The 25,638-nt window shown below is 42.5% G+C and overlaps 1 protein-coding gene across 1 annotated transcript in view; it reads right to left on the bottom strand.

Annotated features, from left to right (window-relative positions):
• Window positions 1-23,459, bottom strand: part of LOC8028181 (potassium channel subfamily T member 2) — a 369,599-nt gene extending 346,140 nt beyond the window's left edge. The window contains exon 1 of the mRNA XM_040216176.3: window positions 23,350-23,459. Within this exon, the coding sequence (XP_040072110.2) occupies window positions 23,350-23,459 (110 nt within the window). The remainder of the gene's footprint in view (window positions 1-23,349) is intronic.
• Between the last annotated feature and the right edge of the window lie 2,179 nt (window positions 23,460-25,638).

Below are 25,638 nucleotides of genomic sequence, written 5' to 3' on the forward strand. Positions count from 1 at the left end.
TTAAGAAATCAATTTACAAATCGGGTTTTTTCAGTTCATATTTAGAAACAAATAGACATAATGGATCTTTTGCTAAATTGCACAAGCACAAAGGTATGTACATGCTGCGAGTGTAGTTACGCGCGTTGCACGTGCTGGCGTCTGCAGCAGTAATTGTTCTAATGCAAAAGCCTAAAATAAACTTCTTTTTGCATGTGCGTTCGTCAACGCCTTACTTTGGGTATTTACTTCGAACCCTTTATATAAAGAAGGCGAGCGCGTGCGGAACCCAGAATCTTATTCCCAGAATGCACCTTGATTCTCGGGTAACTTTAGCAATAGGTCTATTCACAATAAAGAGTACTAATACGTTTCATTTACGTTGAATATTTCTTGAAACCAAGTCATTAAAGTACACAAGACGGCATCTCGATCTATCTCCTGCCTGTAGACCTCTGGTTATTGCACATATCTTAATTGACAAAAAATATCTGTAAAAATCGTAGCTTATGCGCAATACACTTTTTTTTTTTCACCATTCGAAATGGAAGAGGAGAATTAAAAGGGATATAATTCGCAATGAACATAACAATTAGAGTTTGGGCTCGATTTGGCGCTTCAGTTAATGAAGTCAACAGGATCCAGCATCGTAATTAAGGTCTAGAGCTGGCGTACGTGTTCTTACACACTTTTTATTAAATAAAAAAAATGTTTTATGAGCGAAGCATTAAAACAAAAAAGTGGAATACTTTTTCTAAATTCAAGTAAAAGTTGGCTTTAACACAATCTTACAGAACGTGTTCGGAGTGTAAATATCGAGAATATCGAGATTTACTTGAAAACCGAGGACCCTAAACTTACTGGTATAATCTATCATGATCCAAGAGGCACTTCGCGTCGCTGGAAAGATGATCGCAGTTATGAAATCGTCCGGGAAGTCTCTGACACTCTGTTCGAAAAAGGCGCTAAAGCAAGTTTGCTTTGTAACATTTATATTAGGCAGACGCGTATTTTTAACCATAACAACTAATCAAGGAAAGAATAATCACATTGTATCATTTTATTTAGGTGAAACGTTAAAAAAGTTGGAGAGGAAAGTCGCCCGCTCGCCGCAACGAAATACTGATATATATGCGTGGTAAGACGCAAGTAGACCCCTAGAAAAATATCACAATGATTCAGTTTTAAACACGAACTACTTACTTACTGCAGTAGCAACAGCTTGTCAACTGCCGAGAACAAACAGAAAAGAAAACGCACGCACGCACACTCCACTTTTTCATTTATCAAGAAGGCAGGCTATAATTTTCCCGGCACATGTACGTTTTGGACTTTCTTTGCCCGAAAAAAGGTCTTTCGGTCGGTGTGTTCCTAGCTACCGATCGCACGCTTTCCCGGAACGATTGATGCCCCTGCGTTCGTTACATTTGGTAGGGACATCATTTTAGGCGAGACATGGTACGATCAAAGCGACCTTAGGTGAGAATGAAGTCTTTCTTGACATAAAAACAATTTTCTGCCCGATTTGCTTCTTTGCTCTTGAAACTTATTTTTCTTAGAGATTAATTTATTTCCGCAAAACATTCGACAATTCACTTCATAGTATCCCTGACCTATTCACTCTACACTCTGCGATCACACACGTTTATGCGCCAACTCGATAAAAATGTAAACCGGAATCGTGGATGTGCACATTCTATCCGCATTCCGCCAAATCTGATCAATATTTATCAGCCTTCACCAGATGACTGTGGATGTCCGCGGAATATTCGCAGGTAATCTGCGGATATGCAGGACTCTACTCATTAGATATGTAAATGAGTTTTATCATTAAGAACTTAATATCTATTCTTTTAACTTTATTGTTCAGACCTGCAACGGAATTTGATCGCTAAGAACTCAATACACGTTATTATGAATTTACTCATTAGATTTGCAAATGAGTTCTCATTAAAGTAGCCATGAAACGATTTTTTTTTACTTTCGCTAAATACTACTTAGAATCACTGACGTTATTACCTGAATTAACTTGCCTTAGTTTTTCTTTCTAGGCAATGGCAGACGCCAAAACAATTTGAGAAATTTGAGCATATAGTACATCCCCTCAACTCGGAGCCTGAACAAGCGTTCACGTGGCCTGGTGCCTATCCTATGCCACCAACGTTAATCATAGCCAATTAAGCGCTGCGGATGGCACGGACAATGAGCTGCTGTAAATAAAGTATGTTCCTTCCTTCCTTCTGGAACCGGCAAAAAAAAACAAAAAAACATACACGTGCTTAGCTCTAGGCATTGTTAGAGTTCGGCTATTGTCATCACCGCAGTGGTTGGACACGAGCCACTACCCGAATGTCCGCCGAGACATTGATAGTAACGAGCCTAAGCCGAGTGCTCACGCAGTCCTCGTGTCCAATCTATGAGCCGCGCTCGACTGTCGTCATGCGGGTGGTTCGGATCCCAGAATTACGTCGTCAAGCTTTGCGAAGGCAGGACTGAAAGAAATAGTCCCGTTTCATGCTCGCAATTTCACCGTGACAAAGAAGCTTCTGTATCAGTGGCGGTCTGTGCAGGTATGTAGGGTGTTACAAAAAAAAATATTTACAGGGTTTTTTTTCTCCGCAAAAATAAACTAGGCATCGCCGAACGCTCATTCTCAGCCCAAAGGTAGCGCCAAAGGTCACAACCAGATGCCAACGCTTCAGGACGATCCGATACCTTATTCAAAAGTTCTAAGTGACTTTCTGAAAATTTTAATGTAAACATTGAGCAAATTTTTGCCCGTTTGCGGTTTGTGGTGTCATAGAGCCTCATGTATTCGAAAACCCCGACGGCCGCCATCTTTCCATTGACATCCAGTGACACCCTGTACTTGGGCCAGACTAGGACCAGTATTTACGCCTCTGCAAAGACATGAACATTCTAACCCAATATCGTTTCATGACCCTTTAAAAGCTCCATATACCTTATTTTGAATTTACTCACGTGCCGGTAAAAACGAAACATCCATTATTTTGAGCTCACCCACTAGGCACGCACTTGAGTTCTATCCCTCGAGAAACACTTCTTTAATTAGGCATTGTAACGAGTTTTGTATCTTTGTGTAGTAGACATCAGCTGATTCGCACGCTTTAAATTTGAGGATTCCCAGCGAGGGCATAGTTGAAAATGCCCAAAAGTACACTTATGTCACAAAGAATAATAACAATAAAACAAATACCCAGATTCTTGTGTGTAAAAAATGAAATCCAACACTTTCGAAACTTTCTAGAGCATATCTTCAATCGCATATATTGACAGCATCGCACAACATGTTCTCCCAAAGAATGACAGTTGACTTTTTGGAGCCAGTCTCACAAGAACAGCAGCAAACTTTGTATTGACTTCTTATTGAACCTATATCTGACTTTATGTCGAAAGTTTACACTATGTTTCTCTATAGTCACTCAAAAGCTGAGAAGGACAGCGAGGAGCTTCACTTCTCTCGCCTCCAGCGTGAGCCTTTTACCTTCGAACACGCCTCAACGGCATGCCAGTCTCACTCTAGCAGTGACTAGAGTTTTTTCGTTGAGCCTATTATACTAGTAACCTCGTAAAAAAAACAATAAAAAAAAGTCTTTAAAAGCACAGCAACTACCTTGAGTCATCTCGTCCTGAAAGGTGCTATGCAGAGAAGCGGTTACATACCCTCCAGAAACCGCTTTTGTCAATTTTAGCGACTGAACCGAATGATTATTGCTTGCACCAATTTTTTTTTTTTTTTTTTTTTACCAAGGGCAGAGTTTACTAACGTTGAAACACTATTTGCCATTTATCAGACTTCCGAGGAACAGATAGCATACGCAATATTATGAAATGCTGAGGCGGTCACCGGTCGAATGAAAACCTTTCATATTTATGGCATATAAGGCGGTGAAATAGTCAACGCGAAAGTGATTCAAGCGTTGTGAGTGCTATCATGCTGTATTCAAGTGTTTTAAGTGCTTTGTGTTGTATTCAAATGTTGCGAGTGCTTCATATTTCTGTTTGCCTACTCCATGTACCATGTATTAAGGAATTATAGAGACAAAATTTATTCAGAAATTGCAGGATTTGGTTTTAACGCAGCTGGCAAAATTAAGTGCATACACTCACCAAAAATTATATTGCAATTCAAATTACCAAAAAATTTAATTGAAACACAGTGCTTAATATTTTGTGAAGACTCAATGGGAACACAATAAAAACACTCGGAGGACGCTGAAGCTTCGCTTTTAAGAATAGAACGCGATAGCATCATCGAACCCCGTTCGCATCGCATTCTCATTTGCTTCTCATGCTCTTGAGTCACACAGCGACTTAGTTCTCATGACACAACACTCCTTTATTTGTCTACGGTACGACTTTTTTCTTTCTTTCAGTGTTTGTTCTGACACGTGATTTTCTTTCCATCCTACAACACTACTTTACGGTTTTGTGCACACTACAAAGTTCCTTGTTCCCTTGTTTCTTCGACTTTCACGCGCACTATCTCACTCACTCATGACACACAGACAAACCGCACTTTGGCACATTCACTTATCGTTGTCGAGATCGTTGCGAATTCCTTTGTATCTCCCTTGTTCCATGACATACCTAAACGACAGTTGTCCCTCCTCTCCTAGAGCACTTTCATCAAACACAATCCATGCAATTGTGACGTGATGTAACACGAGTGACGTCACCTAACGTCATGTGTAACGTTACGTTACACGTGAGGTCACGCAACGTCACACTTGACGTCACGCCACATGACCTCGCGCTGTCCGCGAGTGACGTCACTCCACATGACCTCCCGTGTGACGTTACATATGACTTCACACATTGCTGTGATGTCGTAACCCTATCGACCAATGAGGATTTTCCGGTCCCGCTGACGCCCACAACGGATTGTTGGCGACAAGAGCTCCTCAACGCTGTCGCGTTAAAAGCAATTGAGTTTCAATTGAGACTCAATGCTGAATTCCCTCAAAACATTGAGTTAAATTTTTATGTTCAATTAAAACTTTTTTAATCTATTTTTTAGAGGTAGTTGGGTTATAAATATATTTTACTATAGAAAACTAAGCCTCAGAGGTTCAGTTTTATTGATTCGTTAAATGAACACCGCCCTCCCCTCCCCCCCCCCCCCCCCACACACACACATACACACACTCAGGGTGTAACACAACCATTCTTTATTTGTGGTAACATATTACCACTATCGTGCAAGGTTTTTCATTTTTGGTTATTTCACAATATTCATGGTATGGACGCCTCCTCAGGGCATGGTTATTGCTTCCGCCCATCACATTTGTTTTTGTTATTTTTCAGACAGAATTATTTTTTTCAAAATTTGTCATTCGCAGAATTGTATACTAATCAATTTCTCAACACTCTGTTAAAGCTCGCCATATAAATTTGGAAATAATTTTTCTCGGAATGTAGTACATATTACGGTTTAAATGAAATTGAGATAACATTCGATTTTTCTTATTTTGCTGTGCTCCAGATCGAAACAGCTAGATGCACTGCTGTTTCTTTAATATTTTTTGACGATATTATTGTTGTTTCGTAATCAGAATACAAATAAAGTTTTTAATTGTTGTTGTTATCTCGGTGACTTTTTGCGTAGGCGCAAATGGTGTAAATATCCGTGGACGTTTTCATTGCTTATTTTACTATGTTATGCGTAATGTAAATCTAGCGCTTTATTGCTTGTTATATTATTGTTATGTCCCATCGCATCCTCTTCAGACAATGCCTTAACGCGTTGAGCCGAGGTATAATAAATAAATAAAGAAACAACACACGACGGACCGAGGGACAAAACGTTTGTTGCCATTTCCGGGAGACTACTCAGTCGGACCGACGTGTTTTAGGCACGTGTACCATAATGAAAACAACCACGCGTGTCTACCGTGCTGTCTTGCAAGCATTTTGAAAACAGCATTATGTTTGTGATGAGACAGCGTTGCCTGGGGAACGAAGTTCGCGCAGACGCTTTAGCTTTATGGAATAAATTATGTTCCTGCGCACGCTTGGAGGTCACAGCTCTTGTTTGAAGCGAGAGCTCTTGTTCATAAACAGGGTGCTGGTGTGTAGGTGAGCTCGCTCGTTTGGGAAGAGATAACGTCGCCTCAGTTCCTGCCACCGTTGTTTGCGCACGAACACCGACGTGTGATGGAAATGTCCGCGCAAAGGAATCCTTGTTTTCGTGTTAGTTCCTGGCGCGTCCGCCCTCTTTTAATTTCCTGCCGATCTACTGCCGACGCTCCCTTCGCACGCCTCTTCTTATCGTGTTACCAGGCGCACGTCTTTTCGGGGGCGCACGTTGAATGATTATCCGTTGGGTTTTGCCGGTGTGCACAGAGGATATGTCAACCTACTAGTGATAACAAAAGCGCGAAAGGAGGAAGGAAGGGAGCATAGAACAGAAATAGGGAGTAAGAGAGATGATAACTTGGGTAAGTGTAAGTTTCCCGGTTGGAAACTTTGTGGTGGGGAAAGGAATGGGAGGCCTGGGGAGATGGAAATATTAAAAGAGAAGAAGCAGAGAATAAAGATCATAAAGGTTAAAAGTTTAAACATAAAAACAGCACTGTACACACAAACATTAATTTTTTTTTTTTTTCACTTGCTGCAGGCCGAAATATAGGAGTATTTTGAGGCGAACTATAAAACAATACAACCCGAAAAAGCACAAATCAGGAGGTAGCAAATAATAAATGATGGTCGTTGTGTTTTGGGAGATTTTATACGCCGTTCCTTCTCGACGCAGGGATATTTGATTCTCTAGTTTCTTTTTGTGTCTCACTACTGAGGTGATCTTACTCGCTTTTTCGCACTCGCCAACTTGACGTCTTTAGAGAACTTCTGTCACCTCTAAACTTTCACTGTTTTGGGCGTGCAATTGGTGTAGTACGATTGCATCGCACCACCGCGCGCTAAATTAATCTTTAACACGAAAAGTTTATAGGCTCGGTTTTCAGGTGAAGTGAAGCCTCAAAAAGCGTAACCGCGAATTTTCCCGCTATATTTAACGGGGAGAATAACGTGACGTGGCTTTGTGTGGCGTGACCTGTACACACATTCAGTTTACTCCGCTAGATTTAGCGGGAAAATTGGCGTCAGGTGACGTCAACACAAATTCAGTTTTCCCGCTAAATTTAGCGGAGAATATGACGTCATATGACTTGCACGCCACGTGACCTATACCGAAATCCAGTGTTCCCGCTAAATTAGGCGAAAGCATTGACGTCAAATTTAGCGGAGAATATGACGTCATATGACTTGCACGCCACGTGACCTATACCGAAATCCAGTGTTCCCGCTAAATTAGGCGAAAGCATTGACGTCATGACATGATGCGACGTGACTTATACGCAAATTCAGTTTCCCTGCTAGATTTAGCGGGAAAATTGACGTCACGTGACCGGCACATAAATTCAACTTACCCGCTATCCTTCATTCCCAATATTCTGTTGACACAGGCCGATCCGATGGTGAAAGTGAATGGGTCAATGAGTCACGGAGTCAATGGAATGGAGAGGAGTGCAGAGACCTGGAGGCACAGCTCGAGAAGAGCCTGGAGCTTACTAGCGCTAATTTACTTCAAAGCAATGCACTTTCCAAGACAAAATTAAAAAGAAACGCAAAAATTTGGCACGTGACGTGGATATAATTTTGATAGCAGCGAATGCGCGCTCACGGTGTCTTTTAAATCCCTATTATCCTCGTCTTTCGGTAATCGTAACAATTCCGCTTTTTTGAATCATCATATACATTTCGGGGAGTAAATTACGCCTGGTCCGTCTTCATACATCTCAGATATTGCCAGCTACGCGTCCTCATTACTTGAGTACGCGGAAACGGAAGAAATGAGGAAGAATGCCAGGAGTGTCTGGATCGACGGTTTAAATGGACCATGATATTAATTTTCGGCTAAAATTTAAACTGGGATTTTTTTTTTTTTAATCACGAATCGTTCAGTGCGCCAAAATAAAACTAGTGCACGAGCGTAGAAAGCCGAAAAGGCCCGCATTTCTCGAAATGTTCTTCGCCTTTTCACTGTGACGCATCTTCAATGCACGAGCACGTCAGCCGAACCCACGACTCGTGCGTTGAACACGAGCTCCGCGTAACTCCCGCGTACCCAGCTTTCCTCAACAATCAATCCGCGTTCGTGGTCAACGACTGCCGTGACGTCACTTATCGCCCCTCGAGAACAACGAGTTCCACTGTGCGCTTAAAACGCACGGTGGAGACTTGGAGCCACCGCCTCCGGTGCCAAAAAAAAGATACGCCTGGACCACGTGGTTTCTCATTTCGCACTTCGCTTTTGAGTTGAGGACTAAAGCGTAGGAGAAAGAAGTTGAAAAAAAATCATTTCATAATCCTTCTTAATCTGGAAAAAAAAAACGTATCTTAAGCCGGATTCCATTGTTCTTCGTAACTAAGGAAACGATACACGATTACAATCATAATTATCATCATGATAATTTGCCAGAGAAGTTCACCCCGGGAGGCGTGCGAGGCTGTGCAGAGAAGTAACTTCACATTTAGTCCGGCGCAGCCAACGCTACGCAAAAATGGCACCCAACCGAGCAGCGCCAAAAGTGCTTCGTCATGGCGCTCGTTCTTTCTGTACGCTTGCCATTATCGGCTAAACCAATCACGCACTCTGGATGCGGTGTGATGCCGCATTTTTTTTTCTTTTTGTGCTTGATTGGTTTAGCCGATAATGGCAGGCGTACAAAAAAAAAAAAAACAAGCGCCATGACGAAGCACTTTTTTTTGCTGCTCGATCGACTTGTAGAGCGCAGGGTTGGGCCATGCGGTCGGGCTTTTTGTGAAACGGAGTTTAGTGCTCGCATTAAATGGTGAGTGGTGAGCACCGATGGAAGTTCGTCCGGCCCAGGAACGCTCTATAATCGGGAATCTCGGCGAAAAAGTCGGCGAGGAATCCAGTGGCCGTGGTAATCACGGTAGCCGAATTCCTCGTCGACTTTTTCGCCGAGGGCTCCAGAATATAGAGCCCCAGTTTGCAAAAACTAGCGCCGAGCGCACGACTCCCGCCGCTCATTGAAACCGCTCATCTCGTTGTCTTCCTTTTTTTTTTTTTTTTTTAAAGCCGTTTGTTCTAACTCAATTCGGCGAAAGGGTCTGGTTAACATCCATAAATGATCATAAGGATTTCTGGTTTGCATCCGCCTTGGCCTGGCGCGCATCACTTGATTCTCAGTGCGTCGTTTAATTTAACGTTCTTGTTCCATGTCGCGCGGTGGGAAAAGATCATATTTTATTGAGGGGTCGATTTTTACTTTGTTCTAAAGCCGGGGTCACACTGCTCATACATCACACAAAAGACAGTCTGCAAACGCGACTCACCGCAATATTCGTGGTTTGAATGCCTCGTGCCAAGTTTCTCCTTGAACTCATTGTCATGCGGCTTTCGAAGCACGAATCTCGCGGTGACTCGCCTTCGAATTTGTACGCAGGCTGACTTTTTTGTAATGTATAATCAGTGTGACCCTGGCTTAAATTTCATGAAGAATAGAAAAGATTATGGGCATCAATTTTTTACGATGACACAAGATCACAAATCTTAAACTCTTGCCTAAACACGTTCAGAGATACAATATTTTTGACGTTCCTTCATAAAGCAGAATTGCAATCGCAGAGCGGTTTAAGAAGAGTTATCATTAAGAAGTTCAAAAACTCAGTTTATACGTTTGATTGGCCAATGCGTGCGCAAAGTGTATACCTTGCCCATTTTAACGGCCAAAATGGGGCAATATTTGATTTCTCTTGTAATATAATCGCGACAAACCTTCGAAATAGAAAGGCATACTTCGTACCTCCAAATTACTTTAATTAAGATAGCAACAACGCTTCTGGCGAGCATTTGTTGTTCCTTTTATATTCAACACACCACAGCAATCATGCAGTTTTTGTCATAGTGGGATTATTATCCCGTTCATTATGAGCTGGAGCAGTCCTTCGTGCTTCTTCGGTGAACCTGTGAGCCTCTCAGACAGCTGTAGTTACAACTAGGTATGGGATGTGACGTTGATATCCCATACTTCGAACTCTTTGACAAATTGAAAAATAAAATAGCTTAAAAAAACCGCAGACGACAAAAAAAAAAATGCCGGATCGGGTATTTCAGGTCATATTGATTGTGACTGCACTTTCGTCTCCGTATACAGAAACCCCCGAGTGAACCTCCATGTCTCTCTTTACAGACTGAATGCTGCGTCGTCCACAGCCTGGCGTGTCCATCGCACAATACCTCCTGCGAAAAGGACGTAGATAGAACGAAAGAAACCGCAAAGGCTCCGACGGCACGACATGCCCTCGGGTTAAAGCAATGAGGACAGCTATAGGTTCTGCATTGCACGTCTCCCTTGGAGCAGATCTTTTTGTCTCGTTCTTTCAGGAAGTTCCTCTCTCTGCCGCAAAATGTTGGCCTCATTGATTTACTCCGCCCTAGAACAAGTTCCGGTCCGGGTTTTGTTGACAAAAGAAGTGGCGAGCCTATACAGCCTCCACTTTGGGGCCTGGAGGCACGCAGGGCCCGGAAAACGTATTTTGTTTCCGGGACGTGTCGTGTTACTCGTGTAATTGTAATCGGAAAAGAAGCTTCTGTTCGCGGTTGCCGCGAAACCGTGGGCGACAAAGCTGATGTTAGTTGGATCAAATTTCAGGGCGGCTTGGTATACATAAGCTTAAACTTTCCATCTTTTTGATATTTATTCACGTTTAAGCACGTATATTGAGAAAGGTCGGCTATCGGTTGATGCGCCGTGTAATAAAATAAAGGACGGTACCGGTACGCCTTTGGCCGGGTGCGAGTTGGCTGTAATCGCAAATCTTTAGGCCAAAACACGAGCTGCGATTAGCGTCAGGGATTCTGCAAACACAGCTTCACAATTGCGGAGAATCGTTCGGGACGCCCGTCCAGGGTTGGAAACTGCACACGTCCACACCGACGTAGCAGACAGGGAAAACGGAGGAGGCCCAGCCATAGCATGGTAATGCCTTAACACACCCCAAGGCGATTCGGAAGAACAACTCAACCAAGAAAACGGAGCTTCAAACTATTCAAGGTGCCGTGGCAGCAGAGTCCCCAATCTCGGAAGGCTCAAGCAATTTATGCATATACACGGACTTTAACGAGGTTGTCGAAACGTTCCAAAGCAGGATTCCTCCAGCAAAATGGCGAGAAAATCGAGGCAAGAGTGGAGGCACTCAAATCCAGAGGACTTAAAGCAACCATCTCCTGGGTCTCGGGCCATAGCGGGGGCGAGAGAAACGAGAGATCTCACCAGGCCGCGCGAGGACTCATTCTTCCTACATCCCTGCAACAGGCCAGAGCGCGAATCTCGACTACCCTCTTCCAACAAGAACCCGAGAGGCTCCGATGACGAGGAGGAGCCCGATTGGGATGAGCAGACGACCCTCGACCGGATTGAGCGGCGGAGAGTCCCGCGTAATCTACTGCCGGAAGACGATGACCCACTACCGAACGGAGATGATCAGTGGGCTACCCTGCGTCCCAGGAGACTCCGAATCAGAACGGCCGTCTCCCCGGCAGCTCGGGCCGAATTCGAGGAACAAATTGAAGAACAGCGACGAAAAACAAAACACGCCGTTAACGAATCTTGCAGTCGATGCGCAAGCGGGCAACAAGCCACAAGCTCGCACCTCTTATAGTACTGGCCGTAACTGAGTTAGACGCGGGAAAAAGCGTTCCGGAAACTGACACCCAAGTTGCGCCCGGGATCTTTTCTGGATTCGATGCACCCGAGGGGTACGACGCAGCACCGCAAAATTGTTTTGGACTCGCTGCTCGACATTGTCGCGGCAGCTAAACTACAACACGTAGTCGAAGCGCAGAAATTATCAATATCCCTCCTCCGCCGTAACCACATTTTCCCTTCCCCACCCTCTGTTCGATGTCAATAGACAAGGAATGAAAAAATCCTTTTAATTAAAAAATGTTTCATAATAGCCACTTCACAATTCATTGTTACTTTTTTGTACCCTAGTTCACTGAGAATCGTTTCATTGTAATCAAACGACGTGAAAAATACGTGCATTTGCGCCATCAAACGACACGTTGCAGCCTCGTATTTTGAGAATAGAAATTTCCATCGTCATCCCGCGCGCGCGCCAGCTCGCGAGCTGCTTGCGCAGAGCCTGCGCCGTAGCCGCGCATGCGCAGTGAAACGCGAGCCCGCGGCGGGCCTCGTAGCGTGACCTACGGATTGACGCAACCAACGCAGCGACGCAGCGCCCTGTCTATTGCTTTGTTGACAGTTCTTCACGCTCTTTGCTTGTGGGCTCCAAACGAAACCAACGCGCTTGCAATCGCTTCGAAAGGTACGTACACACGACTTTATTACTTGCAGCATTTGCTCGTTAAAATTATGTGCGTGCATAATTTTAGTGGGCATCCATGCTCTGGCAAAATGGGTACCGTCGCATTAACGACTTTTTCCACATATTTTCAGAATATGGGTGCAAGTTATTTTAATGGGCATCCGCTCATAATAGGGCTGCCAAGCATTTTCTTGTTTTTTCTACGAAAGAGGTTTTACAGTGTGCGGTTCATAGTTCGGAAGGCTGTCTTATGACGCTGAAATATATGTCCCGAGTGAACAATACTGTCGTTGAACCCGATCTCAGAAAGCGCATTCCTTAATTCAAGCTGCGCTGGTCGGTAAGAAAGGGTTCGTTCGAAAAATAACCCCCTAAAATTTATGAGACAATAATCACAGATAATACCATCGTACCGTCCGTGATTATTGTCTTATACATTTAGACAGTACATAAAAAATTATATTCGAACTTTCTCTTCAGGGCCTGAATGATGTTTGCCAGGGCCGTTGGTTCAATTCAGTTGCTCTTCTCCAGATATCTATCGGCGTGAGAGAATTAAACCGCTTGAATGTCTGGCGTCGAGAACACTCAGAAAGAAAAAATAAAGCTATACACACTACGTCGTGCACCTCGACCGGAAATGGCTATACGCACGACGCGAAACTAGTACAAAACGAATGGTTACAACGAGTTTCTGAAGCGGTGGTGTAGCTTAGCGGTAAGCTGTCTGCTTCATACTCAGCGGGCCCCGGTCCCCAGCGTGGACTTATTTTATTTTTTCTAGATATTTTTTTTCTAGCATTTGGTGATATTTATGAGATTTCTTTTTGACAATTAACACTAAAAAAAGCAAATGTTGTCGACGAAACTTCGCTGAACTAAATGGTATGGGACAGCCTTTCCGGAGGTACAACGGGGACAGCGGGGCTTGAGTTGCCGGCTGGACACCGCGAAACGGCGTGAACTGGGTGGGCCAAACGGGTTAATAGTTCTGTAATTAGCAGCCTCCCACTGTCGCCACGAAGCGGCGTGAACGCAGGCTTGGGGCTGGCTTAAGACGCTCCCCAGGGATACGCGCGCCGTCCGAAAAGGGTGACCCAAAAGGCGTCAGCCTTCCGCTCCGTGCGTATAGCCATTTCCGGTCGACGTGCACGATGTAGTGCGTATAGCTTTACTAAAAAAAAAAAATAACTTCACTAAAACGACAATCTTTTTTTTTTTTTCTAAACCTAAAAGAAAATAGCGTAGAATCAAGCCATCTACATTGTAAAACAATTCAGTGCATCTTCTTTACTACAAAGCTCTTGAACGAGCCCATCCCCGCAACTTGCGAAGGGAGCTGGGCCAATGAAGAGGCTAAGAATATGCTTGGACGTAAAAAATGTATCGGGCGTCTGAGAGAAAACCGAAAACTGTTTTTCGCACCGCAAACCTAAACTAGACACTGCAGAGAGCTCAAGCTCTGGTGGAACGTATCTCCAGCCATTCGAGCAACATGCTAATGTTTCAGCATCCACCGTTATCTTATTAAAAAGTTATGGGTGATTTTCTGAAAATTTTAATGGGGAAATGGGGTCTATTTTCGCCCGTTTTCGGTTTCTGGTGCCATAGATTGCCATGTATATTCCAGAGTTTCGTCGGCCGCCATTGATGTTGGTGCTGAAACTTTGGCATCTTGCTCCAACGGCTGGGGCTACAATCTGACGGAGTTTGAGCTCTCCGCGATGCCTATTTTATTTTTGCGGTGCGAAAAACAGGGTTCGGTTTTCTCGCAGACACCCGGTATTCTGACGTCTGACACTCATATTATGTGACGCACGGGAGGCACATTTCACACCCTTCGAGCGCGTGACGCATGTGAAACGTGACGCACGGTACGACAGCACAAGCTATACTTCTTTTTGAGGGCCTAGACATATCATTAGCCCCGTCTTGCGGGAAAGTAGAGGCACCAGATTGTTTAATGTGTAACTTGTTTTTGTTTTTTCTGCAGAAAGATGTGAGGAAAATCTATTCGGGACAAAGCGGGGTCAACGCAAATTTCAGCAGTAGTCGTGGCTCTACTTTGGGCGTTCTTTTTTCCCTTGACCACATGGCACCTCAGAGCTCAAGTACACGTTGGGACAAAGTAAAATTTGCGTAGCGCACGTTTTCTTTTTTTAACGCAAACAAAGTAGCAAAACCAATTCACATGCTCTCGTCCAAAAAAAAAAAAAAAAGTGAAATCGCTTAAAAAAAACGTTGCTGAATACAAACAACGCCTTATGTTGTTTGTATTTCTACGCGTCAGCACGGCGAAAATTATCCTCAGTATCACGTCGCAGACTTCAGTTGTATGTGAATACTTTTCCCGTCCCGAGATTCGTTAAACTGTTTTTCAGAGGGGGTGCACTGCGTGACAGTTAAAAACGGGTATTGTTTATACTTTAGAGCATAGCCTAGCCGAACGGAACATGACTATGTTTGTCGCGGAAGGGGAAAGTAAGACCGAACTGTGTCTTCTAAAGGCAGATGTTTGTTTCGTTTAACGAAAACGGAGATCCGCGTTTAAATGCACAATTACAAAAACAAAACAAAAGTATACTGAACAAAAAGGAAAATGTGGAAACCCCATAAAAAAAGATTTGACAAAACGACTGTCCGGAGATCGGCAAATGGAAGTACATATAGTTTCCCGCATACGTCTTTCCGTAGACGGCGCCAGGTGCGACCCGAATTCGAAGGGGATTACACATCGGCGAAGGGGTACTGTTATGTTATTTGGAGCCAGTAAAACAATAGGACCTTGTTCAGATTTTCGTCCGTTATGGTTCCTGGCAAATTTCCAGTAGTTCCCGATCAAATTCCGCACCGAGATGAAGGGGGACTACTGCATATAATTGGCTTTATTTCGTCAGTTAAATCAATGCAAAATGCATTCGGTTTCTTTCTTACGATAGCCATGCAGTCTTATACAACATCTTGCTTTAAGTGCGACAGCAGCTGAAATTACGATTAGATGAAACCAACCAAAGACCCCCATTAAATGCGTAGCGTTCTGATTAGACCATAGAACAATTTACATTTAAGAGCGTTTGACGGCGTTCGGCAAAAGATGCTTAAAAAAAATGAAAAAAAAAACAACACAAAAACACCCACGCACACGCACACACACACAGCGCGAAAGACACTGGCTAGTAGAAGGAGAAAACAGGACAAGCGCTGTGTTGTTTTTTCTCCTGTTAGACATTGTCTTTTCCACACTCTCTTTTTGGTTATGTGTAACCAACTAGCCCACCAGTAGAGTTTAATGATCGAGCTAAACTGTGTCGTTTCTCTACCAGCACATGCATCATTTTTGGTGGGGAGGATAATGACTGCGAAGCTGCTTCAATCGCAATATAGTTACTTAGTTGTTCCTCCTTTACTAACCTCTAAAGTTTATATCTTTAAGTTATAGAGTGACTGTATGGGCCCCGTAAACTTGTGTTTGATGGTAAGTATTCTTGAGCATATGTTTTTATGTTCTATGCTATTTTCTCGGCACTTCAAAATCGCGTAGAACTTAGCTCGTTCGACAAATTTTTAGACATGAAATATATTATGCTGTTGTATTCTGTCTTGTTATGATTTACTGTTTTTGATTCCACGGGAAGTGGGTCTCAGACCTGCACATTGCCGGACCAGGAAAACGTATACTTATCGATTCCCGAACTCGGCCATGACGACGTTTTTGCGGCGATTCGGGCGTTAACACCTAATAAGTCGCCTGGAGCTGAAGGAATTCCTTCGTTTATAATCAAAGGGTGCGGCGACGTCTTAGCTCGAATTTTAACTTTTATTTTTAATCGGTCGCTGAAAGATAGTTTTTTTCCTACTGCATGGAAGTTTTCACTAGTTGTGCCAATACTCAAAGATGTGTCAACACTATCTGTCAATAATTATCATCCAATTTTACTGATTTCTTCGGTTTCCAAACCATGCATTGTCATATTATGCGCTTTTATTCAGACATATAAACGTGCAATTACACGGTTTTATGCCGAATCATGATATGTAAACAAATTTAATAGCGTTTACGGAATTTGTGGGTGCCAAACTATAGGTCGAAGCAGCAGGTCGACCCGATCTACTTTGATTATAAAAACGCATTGAACCTGGTGAGCCATTTATTGCTAGTTAAAAAATCTTGCATCATATGGTCTCTCTTTACCACTTTGAGAATGAAATAAGAGGTATCTGTATGACCAGCGGAATTCTGTTTCATACGGTGGTGTACAGTCAACCGCGTACTTCTCCATATAGGGCGTCCCGCAGGGCTCTAACCTATCGCTTCTGCTTTTCAACATATTTGCGAACGATATTTGCTCAAACAAATACCACTCCAAAATGTTGCTATTTGCCGATGACGTTAAGTTTTTTTCAAACTGTGGTTAACATTTCTGAATGCGATAATCTACAGGAAGATATTACAGCATCGTCAGACTGGTACAAAGACAATAACTTGTTTCATAGCCCGTCTAAAACAAAAGTTTAAATTTTTTTTTAGAAAACAATTATGTAGCACATTTAAGTACAATTTGAACAAGTGCTCAAATGAGCGCGTTTCAGCTGTACGCTATCTAGGAGTCTTCTTGGACAGTGAATGGAAGAGGTCTAGACACAAACAGAACTCCGATCTGAAGTGTGCGTGATTATTATCAAAATAAGTTTCTGCATGCTCACTATGATAGAAGAAAGGTATGGGACACCGTAAATGATTTAACCAATAAAAGGTCAACACGATATCACTTGAATTAAATCTTAATAGAAAATATAAATATATTTGAAAAAAAAAACTAACAGACGAAATGGGCATTTTATTAACGCACGTAAGTACAAGGCGAAAAGTGTCAGCGCGCAGATAACAGCATATTCACGATGAATCAGTCTTTCATGCTAATTCCATCTATGTAAGTCCAAAGAATAATTAGAAACTTAAAAAATGATGTTGCCGCTGCAGATGATGGAATAATATCTTTACCTATGGAGCAGACCGAGAGCATTATGAGTCCCATTTTTTTCCCATATAATAAATATGATGCTTGAGCCTCGTGATTTTCCCGAGAAATTAAAACTAGCCAAAGTAAAACCTGCGTATAACTGAGGAGGAGAGGCAAATATTAATAATTATAGACCGATTTCGGTTCTTCCAGTATTCTCAAAGATTTTGAGAGCACCATCAATAACAGTCTAACAAGCTTTTTTTTTTTGCTTTTCTTTTTGTTTTTTTCAGAAGCACTAAGTGACGCAGGCTCGACGGTTTTTTTTTTCTTTTTTTTTTTAGAAGAGTAGGGCTTTGGAACAAGCACTGATGGGTATAAAGGCTAAAATTGTTGAAATATTGAAAACAAATTATTCACTCTTGGCGTATTTCCGAACTTTAAAAAAAGGGTGTGGTACTGTGCAACACGATATCCTATGGGAAAAAATAAAACTTGAAATTTACGGCGTACGAGGATGTGCGCTAAGACTAATAAAAACACATCTTTGCAGATCGTTGTCGATGGGTATCTAAAATGACCATTAATTTATTCAAGTGAAAATACGACATGGCGTTCCTCATGGCTACATTTTAGTCCCTCCATTATTCCTCGTGTACATCAATGACATTACGGCAATACAAGGTCCCCCTGAACTAATAATATACGCAGACGACGCAACCATATTCTCTGCTAATGCGATAAGAAAGTGCGCCAAAAAGTTGGCTGATGAACCTTTCGATATTATCAGAATGGTTTTTGAATAAATCGTCTACAATTAATTACAAATAAAACAAAGTATGTCACTTTTAAACCAACAAATAAGCAAGGCTACCTTACATTAACATAATATACGAGGGCACATCATTGGACCACGAGTCAGAACAAACATTTTTGCTGAGGACCTATCATGTAATTGTCATGTAAACAAACTAAAGGTTGATTCATCCCGGGTAACATGATTTACTCATAGAATACACAATTTTATACCTACCAAGTTTTAAACACACATTATATTATTCCTTATTCTACTTCAAAATTAGTTATGAAATTCTGGTCAGGAGAACGACGACAGCGGCGAGTTATAATAAAATAGTCCTTAAGCAGAAAAATGTCTTACGAATGTGTGAAAATGATAAAGGTGACACTAGAAATATAAGGACATAACCACTCTTCATCAAATATAATATGCTTAAGGCATACCAAATATATTACTTCATTTTTTTTACAATGGGTACATTAAAATAAGCTTTATTCCATATCAGCAAACAGTTAATGTGCATATCCGATTAGAAACCCAAAGCGAAGGATGACGGCTATAAGAACCAACTATGGTCAACAAACTTTAATTTTTCAAACAACTAAAACTTTAAATAGAACGGATTTGAACATTAGCTTTAACAACACGTTTCCTGGTTTTAAAAAGGACTGCAGAAGTTGATTGGTTGGCAGTGAAATCACGTTGTCATTTGGATAGTGTATTGCACCAACAACATAATCACTAGGTATAGCTAATTTCAAAGATATATGGTTTCACCGTATACCGTCATCTGAAGTTGCTGTTGATGCTGACATGTCGGCATTGCTTTCAAGCTTCTTGTTCGTTGCTTCTGTCTTGGGTTTTTCTCGACCATCACATACTGACGTTTATATAGTGTTTTATTTACCAAATGAATGTAGTGTTTTTCCCTTGTAGCTTTGACTGGTTTCTCTTGTTTTATTTTAATTGTATAATGTTTTGTAGAATCTGTTATTGCGTAACGATCTTCAGCTGCTGAACTTTAAGGGGCAGAGCTTTGTCAGGCACCACGCCTTTATCTCTGCCCCCTACGCGGCCAACCCGCGAAACAAACGAAGAAAAAAAAAAAGCTCTTATCATGCGACGCATTTGAGCAATGTATGTTAACGTACTTTTTGCTCGATTGCTGGAATGATTATCAGGAGAGACTTTTGTTTCTCGTATCTGTATCGATTACTCATTATGTTTAAACTGGATCTTTTTCAGCGTTGTTTGGAATCGTTTAAACCAAGCAAACTCGAACAAACTTGAAAATATGTAGAAGTCTGTTTGAACTGCTTGACGATGGTTATTTTTACAGACGAATTTATATCAGCCGTTAGTGTTTGTTGAAGATTTTAAACCTGCACTGCCTCTCTGAAAAGTGACAGGCACGGGACTTTTTATTTTTACACAAATATCTCCACGATTTTATCAATTGCCCAAACCTAACCTCATCCGTTTTCATTGCTGTACCTGGCAGGACTCTTCGCTCCCATCGGGTTTTCGGTTCCTTTGAGCCAAAAAGCTTAAGACCCATTGAATATATTCAGAATAATTTTAGCATATCAAATGTGGTAAACACACCCAAAGTAGTTGTTTTGTTTTTGCGGGAAAGTTTTAATATGCGGTTTCTGCTAATACTTTTATAATGCGATGCTTTCTTGTATCCGCGTTTTTAGCAAACAGTGTTATTTTCAACTTAATGCACTTTTTCCTCATTTACATTTATATTTCACTAATTTTTTTCTTCATACTATGCGTGCGTTTCGTGTGCCTGCTTTTTATGCAACACTGAAGGAATGTGTCAACGGTGCACCCTTATGTATGCCCGCGGGCTATTTAGGGGTACTTGAAAAGTACAATAAATTAATGAATACAAATAAATTACTTCTCAACACCTTTATCAGTAGAGAAGGGAAAAAAAGTGATGCATATCTAATATTTGTAGAGCATTTATTCTTCGAATTTTATTCTAGTTTTCTAATAAACAACCTGATCAATTAATATCTTTTAAATCTGCATTTTGGTTTCTCGTTTTTTTTTTCTTTGTGGTACATCAAATAAAGATATACGTCTTTTCATTGGCTTTATATCAAGACTTTTAGTTTACTCACTCTGTCAACAAAAAGACGAAGTCAAAAGGAAGTGATTAGAAAGAGCGAAATGTCTGTACCCTGCGCACTAGCTTCTAATCTCAACTTTCCAGGAAATACAGACCTGCCAAGTTCTATGGATACAATAGTTCACAGACTCCGGCTAAAGGGAGGTCGCATTCTTAAAAACGTTCCTCTTCAAGATATCTCGAGTACCATCACGAGAGTGCACCTGAGGTCTCACGGTCGAATATGTAAAACACCTTATTCCTAAATGCAAATTTTTTTTTTTTTTTTTAAAGAAGGAAATTGCAGATTTTAATAATTGGACAATCGACCGTTCGTACTTTCAAAGGGGCTGTGTTCATGGCCGTCTGCGGCGCTTCATGAAAGAGCGCGGCATGTTATACGCAACTTTCGTATCGATATTGACATCGCACCAAACTATTACCTCTGTGCGATCGGTACTGTTTAGGTAACTCTACAAGAATGTGTATTACTGGGATTCTGTAACTGTGTTCAATGTTGTGTGTTACACACCTAAAATACGAATTATCTTTTTCTTGTGCCAAACTTCAGTATATTTGTACGGTTTATTTATTTATTTTGTTACAGTTGGTACAAAGTAGCCGGCACCGCAAAAAGAGCGCCGCCATCGTCATCGATTTTCACAAGTTAGAAAACAAATTTAACGCGTTTTTAGATAAATGTCCGAAACCACAATGCATAGGGGTTGCCACCGGAACTTGGTGTATCATCTAAACAAGAACTACTCATAAACACGCACTTTAACACACGCGGCAAAATGCGGGAAAAGCACTGATACGCTATTTCTGATGTATTAACCTGGAATGGAAGGCAGCAGCAAGAGCCGACATTAACCTTGATGAATAATCACAAAATATCGCCCTTATCAGGGTGCTACACGCACAGTGGACTCTGCGGGTTTAGTACTGCGTAGAAGACGCGCAAACAGAAAAATAAAAAACGGCCGCGTCGTCGTTGTCAGTGTTACTATATCACGTGCGGGAGACGTGCGAACCGCTCTCAATTCTTTCATGAGCAGCCGTTGTTTCATCAGCCCGCAGAGAATATCATCCAGCTATATCTGTATCAAGCGTCTGCGGCCTCGTTTTCTTCAATAAACACTATAAATGAAGCGCACTATAATCGCTGGCAGGGCCTAACAAACGCGGGGCCTGGCTTCCTATGTGTTTCTGAAGATGTCAATGTTCCCGTGTTTCTCGGGATGTCAGCGACTCTAATCTACAGGAGTGCGGTGCACTTTATCAAACGTCTGTGAGTTCACAATCTCGAAGGACACGGAGACACGCAATGACGGCGAACAAAAAAAGGATCCCAGCGAATGATGAACGTCAGAATAATGCTTAGACGGAAGAAGTGATGTGCGCCGATACATTGCCCATTCATGACGGTTCCTTTGCGCACTGTTCTCGCGCCCATCGCAGACTACAAATATACTGCATTGTATTCAGGGCTACGTCATTCGCGGAGATCTCTTTTTTGTTCTTGGTGATTGGCTCCCTTCGAGTTATGCAGGAAAGCGAACTCACAGACGCTTCTTAGGGTGTGTTTTGATGGTGGGGAAGCAGCTTGAACTCTAAATGTTTCAACCGAGCACAGATACCTTAAAAGAAGACACGCACACCAATAAAAAAACAAAAAAAAAAAAACAGTGACGCCTGCTGGGCAGGAAGTGAAAAGTGGCGTCGACGAAATGGTTCAACGGAACCTTAGTCTTTCTTTACTTGCTACAACTGCTCTTAACTCTGGGTGTGCCAACCACGAGGAGGTACGATCCGTTTCATGCACTGCCGCCCGCCCCCCGTGAACCAATGTCACGGCGGCGTCAGGCGTGCGTGGAACGCTTTGTGAGATCTGTCTATCGAGAACGAACAAGTCACTATTATTTGTTCGTGGTTGACTGCCTTACTTTTCTTGTCAGATGGCACATGAAGGAAACTGTTTTCTTCCACAAGGTGTAATATCTTGTTTATTTAGCGGTCTTCTATTTAGTCAAATACGGAAACCCAGCACCGGCAGTATTTTGTGTGTTTTGTGCGTATAATACGTGCATAAGGTAACATTTTATTCAACTACTTGAAATTGTGAAGTCCGCAGATACATCGACTTAATATTAAGATTTTTCTTAATCTGCGTCCTTCGTATGGTAATGGGGAGTTTTAGTGTATTGTTCCGATATCTCCGATAACAATACCCCGTACTCTTCTGGCGCCTTCGGACATAAATCTTATCTTTAACGGGTATTGTTATCGAAGCTTTTGGAACGATATACCAAAACTCACTATTGTGAGATATAGGTAGAAAGGTGAACATGTAGATTTTAAGCGTGAAATGCTTTTTAATCCAAACATTTTGTTCATCCGCCTGTGCATTTCCTGCTTTATTTAGCGTGGAAATTGACGTCTCGTGACTTAAACAATAATCCAGTTTCCCCGTTAAATGTAGCGGAAAAATTGATGTGACGTGATCTGACGACACGGGACCATAGACACAATATATTTTCCCCGTTAAATTTAACACAAAAATTGACGTCACGTGACCTAGACACTAAATCAGTTTCCCTGCTAAATTTGGCGAGAAAATCGACATGATGAGTCTTGTGTACCAATTCGCTTTCTCCGCTAAATTTAGAGGGAAAAATTGACGTCACGTGACATCTACACCAATTCAGCTTTTCTGCTAAATTAGGCGGGGAAATTGATATCGTGATTCGACATCAGGAGACCTATACCCTAATTCGCTTTTTAGACTAAGTTGGGCGGGAACATTGATGTCACGTGACCTGACGTCACGTGAGTTATACACCAAAAGAGGTTCCCTCTAAACTTACTTTGAAAATAGGCGTCACATTAGGTCTCTGCACAAAGTCAGTTTCATTACTAAATTTAACGGGGAAATTAGTAAAAATGTAAGTTCTGCACTTCCCGAATACAATGTTTTCTGAAGAAACTTTAACAATCGCTCCTTAAAAAGAGAATTTCATGCATTAAAGGAGATAAAGGTCGCTGCAAATTTCTTCAGTAAGGTTTACCGCGAATACCGCGCGAGACAACTTTTTCTCACAGCTCACCTGGTGCCGTCGTCTCCGTAGGCGAAGTCTCCCAGGATGAGGTCCCTGAAGCGGTAGCGCGGCGGCAGCGGCGTCACGCCTCCGCCGGGCGCAGGGCCCGCCGACATCATCGCGGCACCGGCGATCGAGCTGAGCGACGTGCGCGTGGCCGACCTCGGAGGCGGCGGCAGGGTGGACGCGCCGCTGCTCGTTCCCCGCGCCGAAGCCGCCTGGGCGACGGCGGCGCGCCAGCGGGACTCTGACGACGACAGGCGGCCACCTCGCGGCATGCCCTCGACCCCCGCTTCTGGCCAAGACGCCGACGGAGGCAGGGACGGAGCGACGGGCACCTGCTCCCGGAAACGGGAGGCGGGAGAAGCGCGGGAGGGCGGAGGTGCGTGGGGTGTTCGGGCGAGGGGAAAGAGAGGAGAGTGGTGATAGAGGGAGCGGAAAATAAGTCGTATGGTGAAATTGTGGAGAAAAAAAAGAAAACCGGCATATGGAATTTTTTTTTTTTTTTTTTTTGACAGAGAGGAGACAACAAGCGAGAGTAGTTTAGGGAAGCGGGAAAATATTGGAAATTAGGGATGGAGTGAAGATGATAAAATATAAAAAGGAGGCACCGGGAATGGGAGAAAGGAGAGTGTGAGGAAAGGGATGGGTTTTAGGGAAATGTGTGTGAGAAAGGTAGTGGGAGAGATGAGACGAGAAACAAAAGAGGAGGGTAGGAAGGAAGAAAATGTGCGAGATAGAGGTACGGGGCCAAGGTAGTAAGATAAAAGACCCGAGGAGTGGGGATTTCGAACAAAAAAGCAAGTGAAAGTGAAAAAAATGGGGCAGGGATGTAGGGAAATGTGTGTCACAGTTGCAGATGGCAAGAGGAAAAAATTAGAGGAGGCGAAAAGGGAGAGGGGAAAGTGTGAGATATAGAGACGGTGTCAGCGTAGTGAAATGAAAAAGCAAAGATGCGGAAAATGGCAAAAATGAATGAGTGCGAGAGTGAGAGGCGAGAGGAAGTAGAAAGAAATTGTAAGAGAGTAAGGACGGAATCGGGATGTGGGGAACATATGCATGATAGAGAGGCAAAGGAGATGGGATGGAAAGTATGGTGGGGAATGGGGATAAGGTGGGAAATGTAGTGACAAGGTACAGGTGGCCAGAAGTAGGAGGAAAGTTGTGGAGTAGTGGGGAAGAAGGTGGTGCAAGTGAAGGTGCAGAGGGAGTTGGAAGAAATGGTGTTGTGGAAGGGTAAAGACGGGATCAGGACGTGAGAAATGCACGTGGTTGAGAGCGGGATAAGGGATGGAAATAAGGATAAAGTAGGGAAAAGGAGATAGTTGAAATATCAGATTTGGGTTCAAGATGGTAAAGTAGAAGAACAGAGGTATGGAAAATTAGGGAAAAGAGAGAGAGTAAGAAAAAAGAAATATGTGGGGCGGAAAAATAAGGAAGGAGTCAATGTGTGGGAAAATAGGTATGAGAAAGAGAGAGAAAGAAAGAAAGAGAGGGGAGGAAGGAAGCAGGCGAATGGAACGAGCCGGAAAGGGAAGTTGAGAAAAAGGAAAGAGGTGTGGGATATGACGATGAAATATAGTGAGAAGAAGTACGAAGGAATGAAACAAATTGCAAAAGAAATTATAAAAGTTTGGGATATGGTCAAAAAGATAGAGAAAGAAATAATGAGAGTTACAAAGATGAGGTGTGGGTGGGGTGATGGACAAAAAGGGAAAAGAAAGTCAAGTGGAAAGACAGGACGGAACGAAGCGGTTGGGATATAAAAATTAAGTGGGAGAGACAAAAACAAGAATCAACGAGGTCATTTTAGAGGCCGAGTAGAAAGCAGTTAAAGAAAGGACGGGTAACGGGGAAAGGAATGGAAAGAGAATACGAGTTGTGAAGAAATAAGGAGGAAAATAATGATGAGTAAGTAGGCGATTCAAAAGGGGTAAGAGACGGATGGTGATTGAGAAACGTATATGGTGCCGATATAAAGGATGTGCGAGGAAGTAGGACGCCCAGAAATAGGGAAGAAACAGAAAAAGAAAGGAGGGGAAGGATGGGAAAGAGAAAAGCAAAAGCAAAGATCAGTTTCTGTGGGAACGGCAAAAAAGGACCTTATTTTTTTTTTTTTTGCTTACTTAAAGGGCCGGCCCTTTCACGGTTGCATTATTTCTGTGCTGCACCTGTTATTAGCCCTGTATAAATATAGCATTGCCTTGTTATTAGAAATTCATAAATCTGAACACTGTCCTCTTAGTAGCAATTCATAAAACGAAAATCTGTCTTGTTAGAAGCAGGGTAAAATAAGCA

Source organism: Ixodes scapularis, unplaced genomic scaffold, assembly GCF_016920785.2.
Source record: "Ixodes scapularis isolate PalLabHiFi unplaced genomic scaffold, ASM1692078v2 PGA_scaffold3__209_contigs__length_174095766, whole genome shotgun sequence".
Classification (NCBI taxonomy): Eukaryota; Metazoa; Arthropoda; class Arachnida; order Ixodida; family Ixodidae; genus Ixodes; species Ixodes scapularis.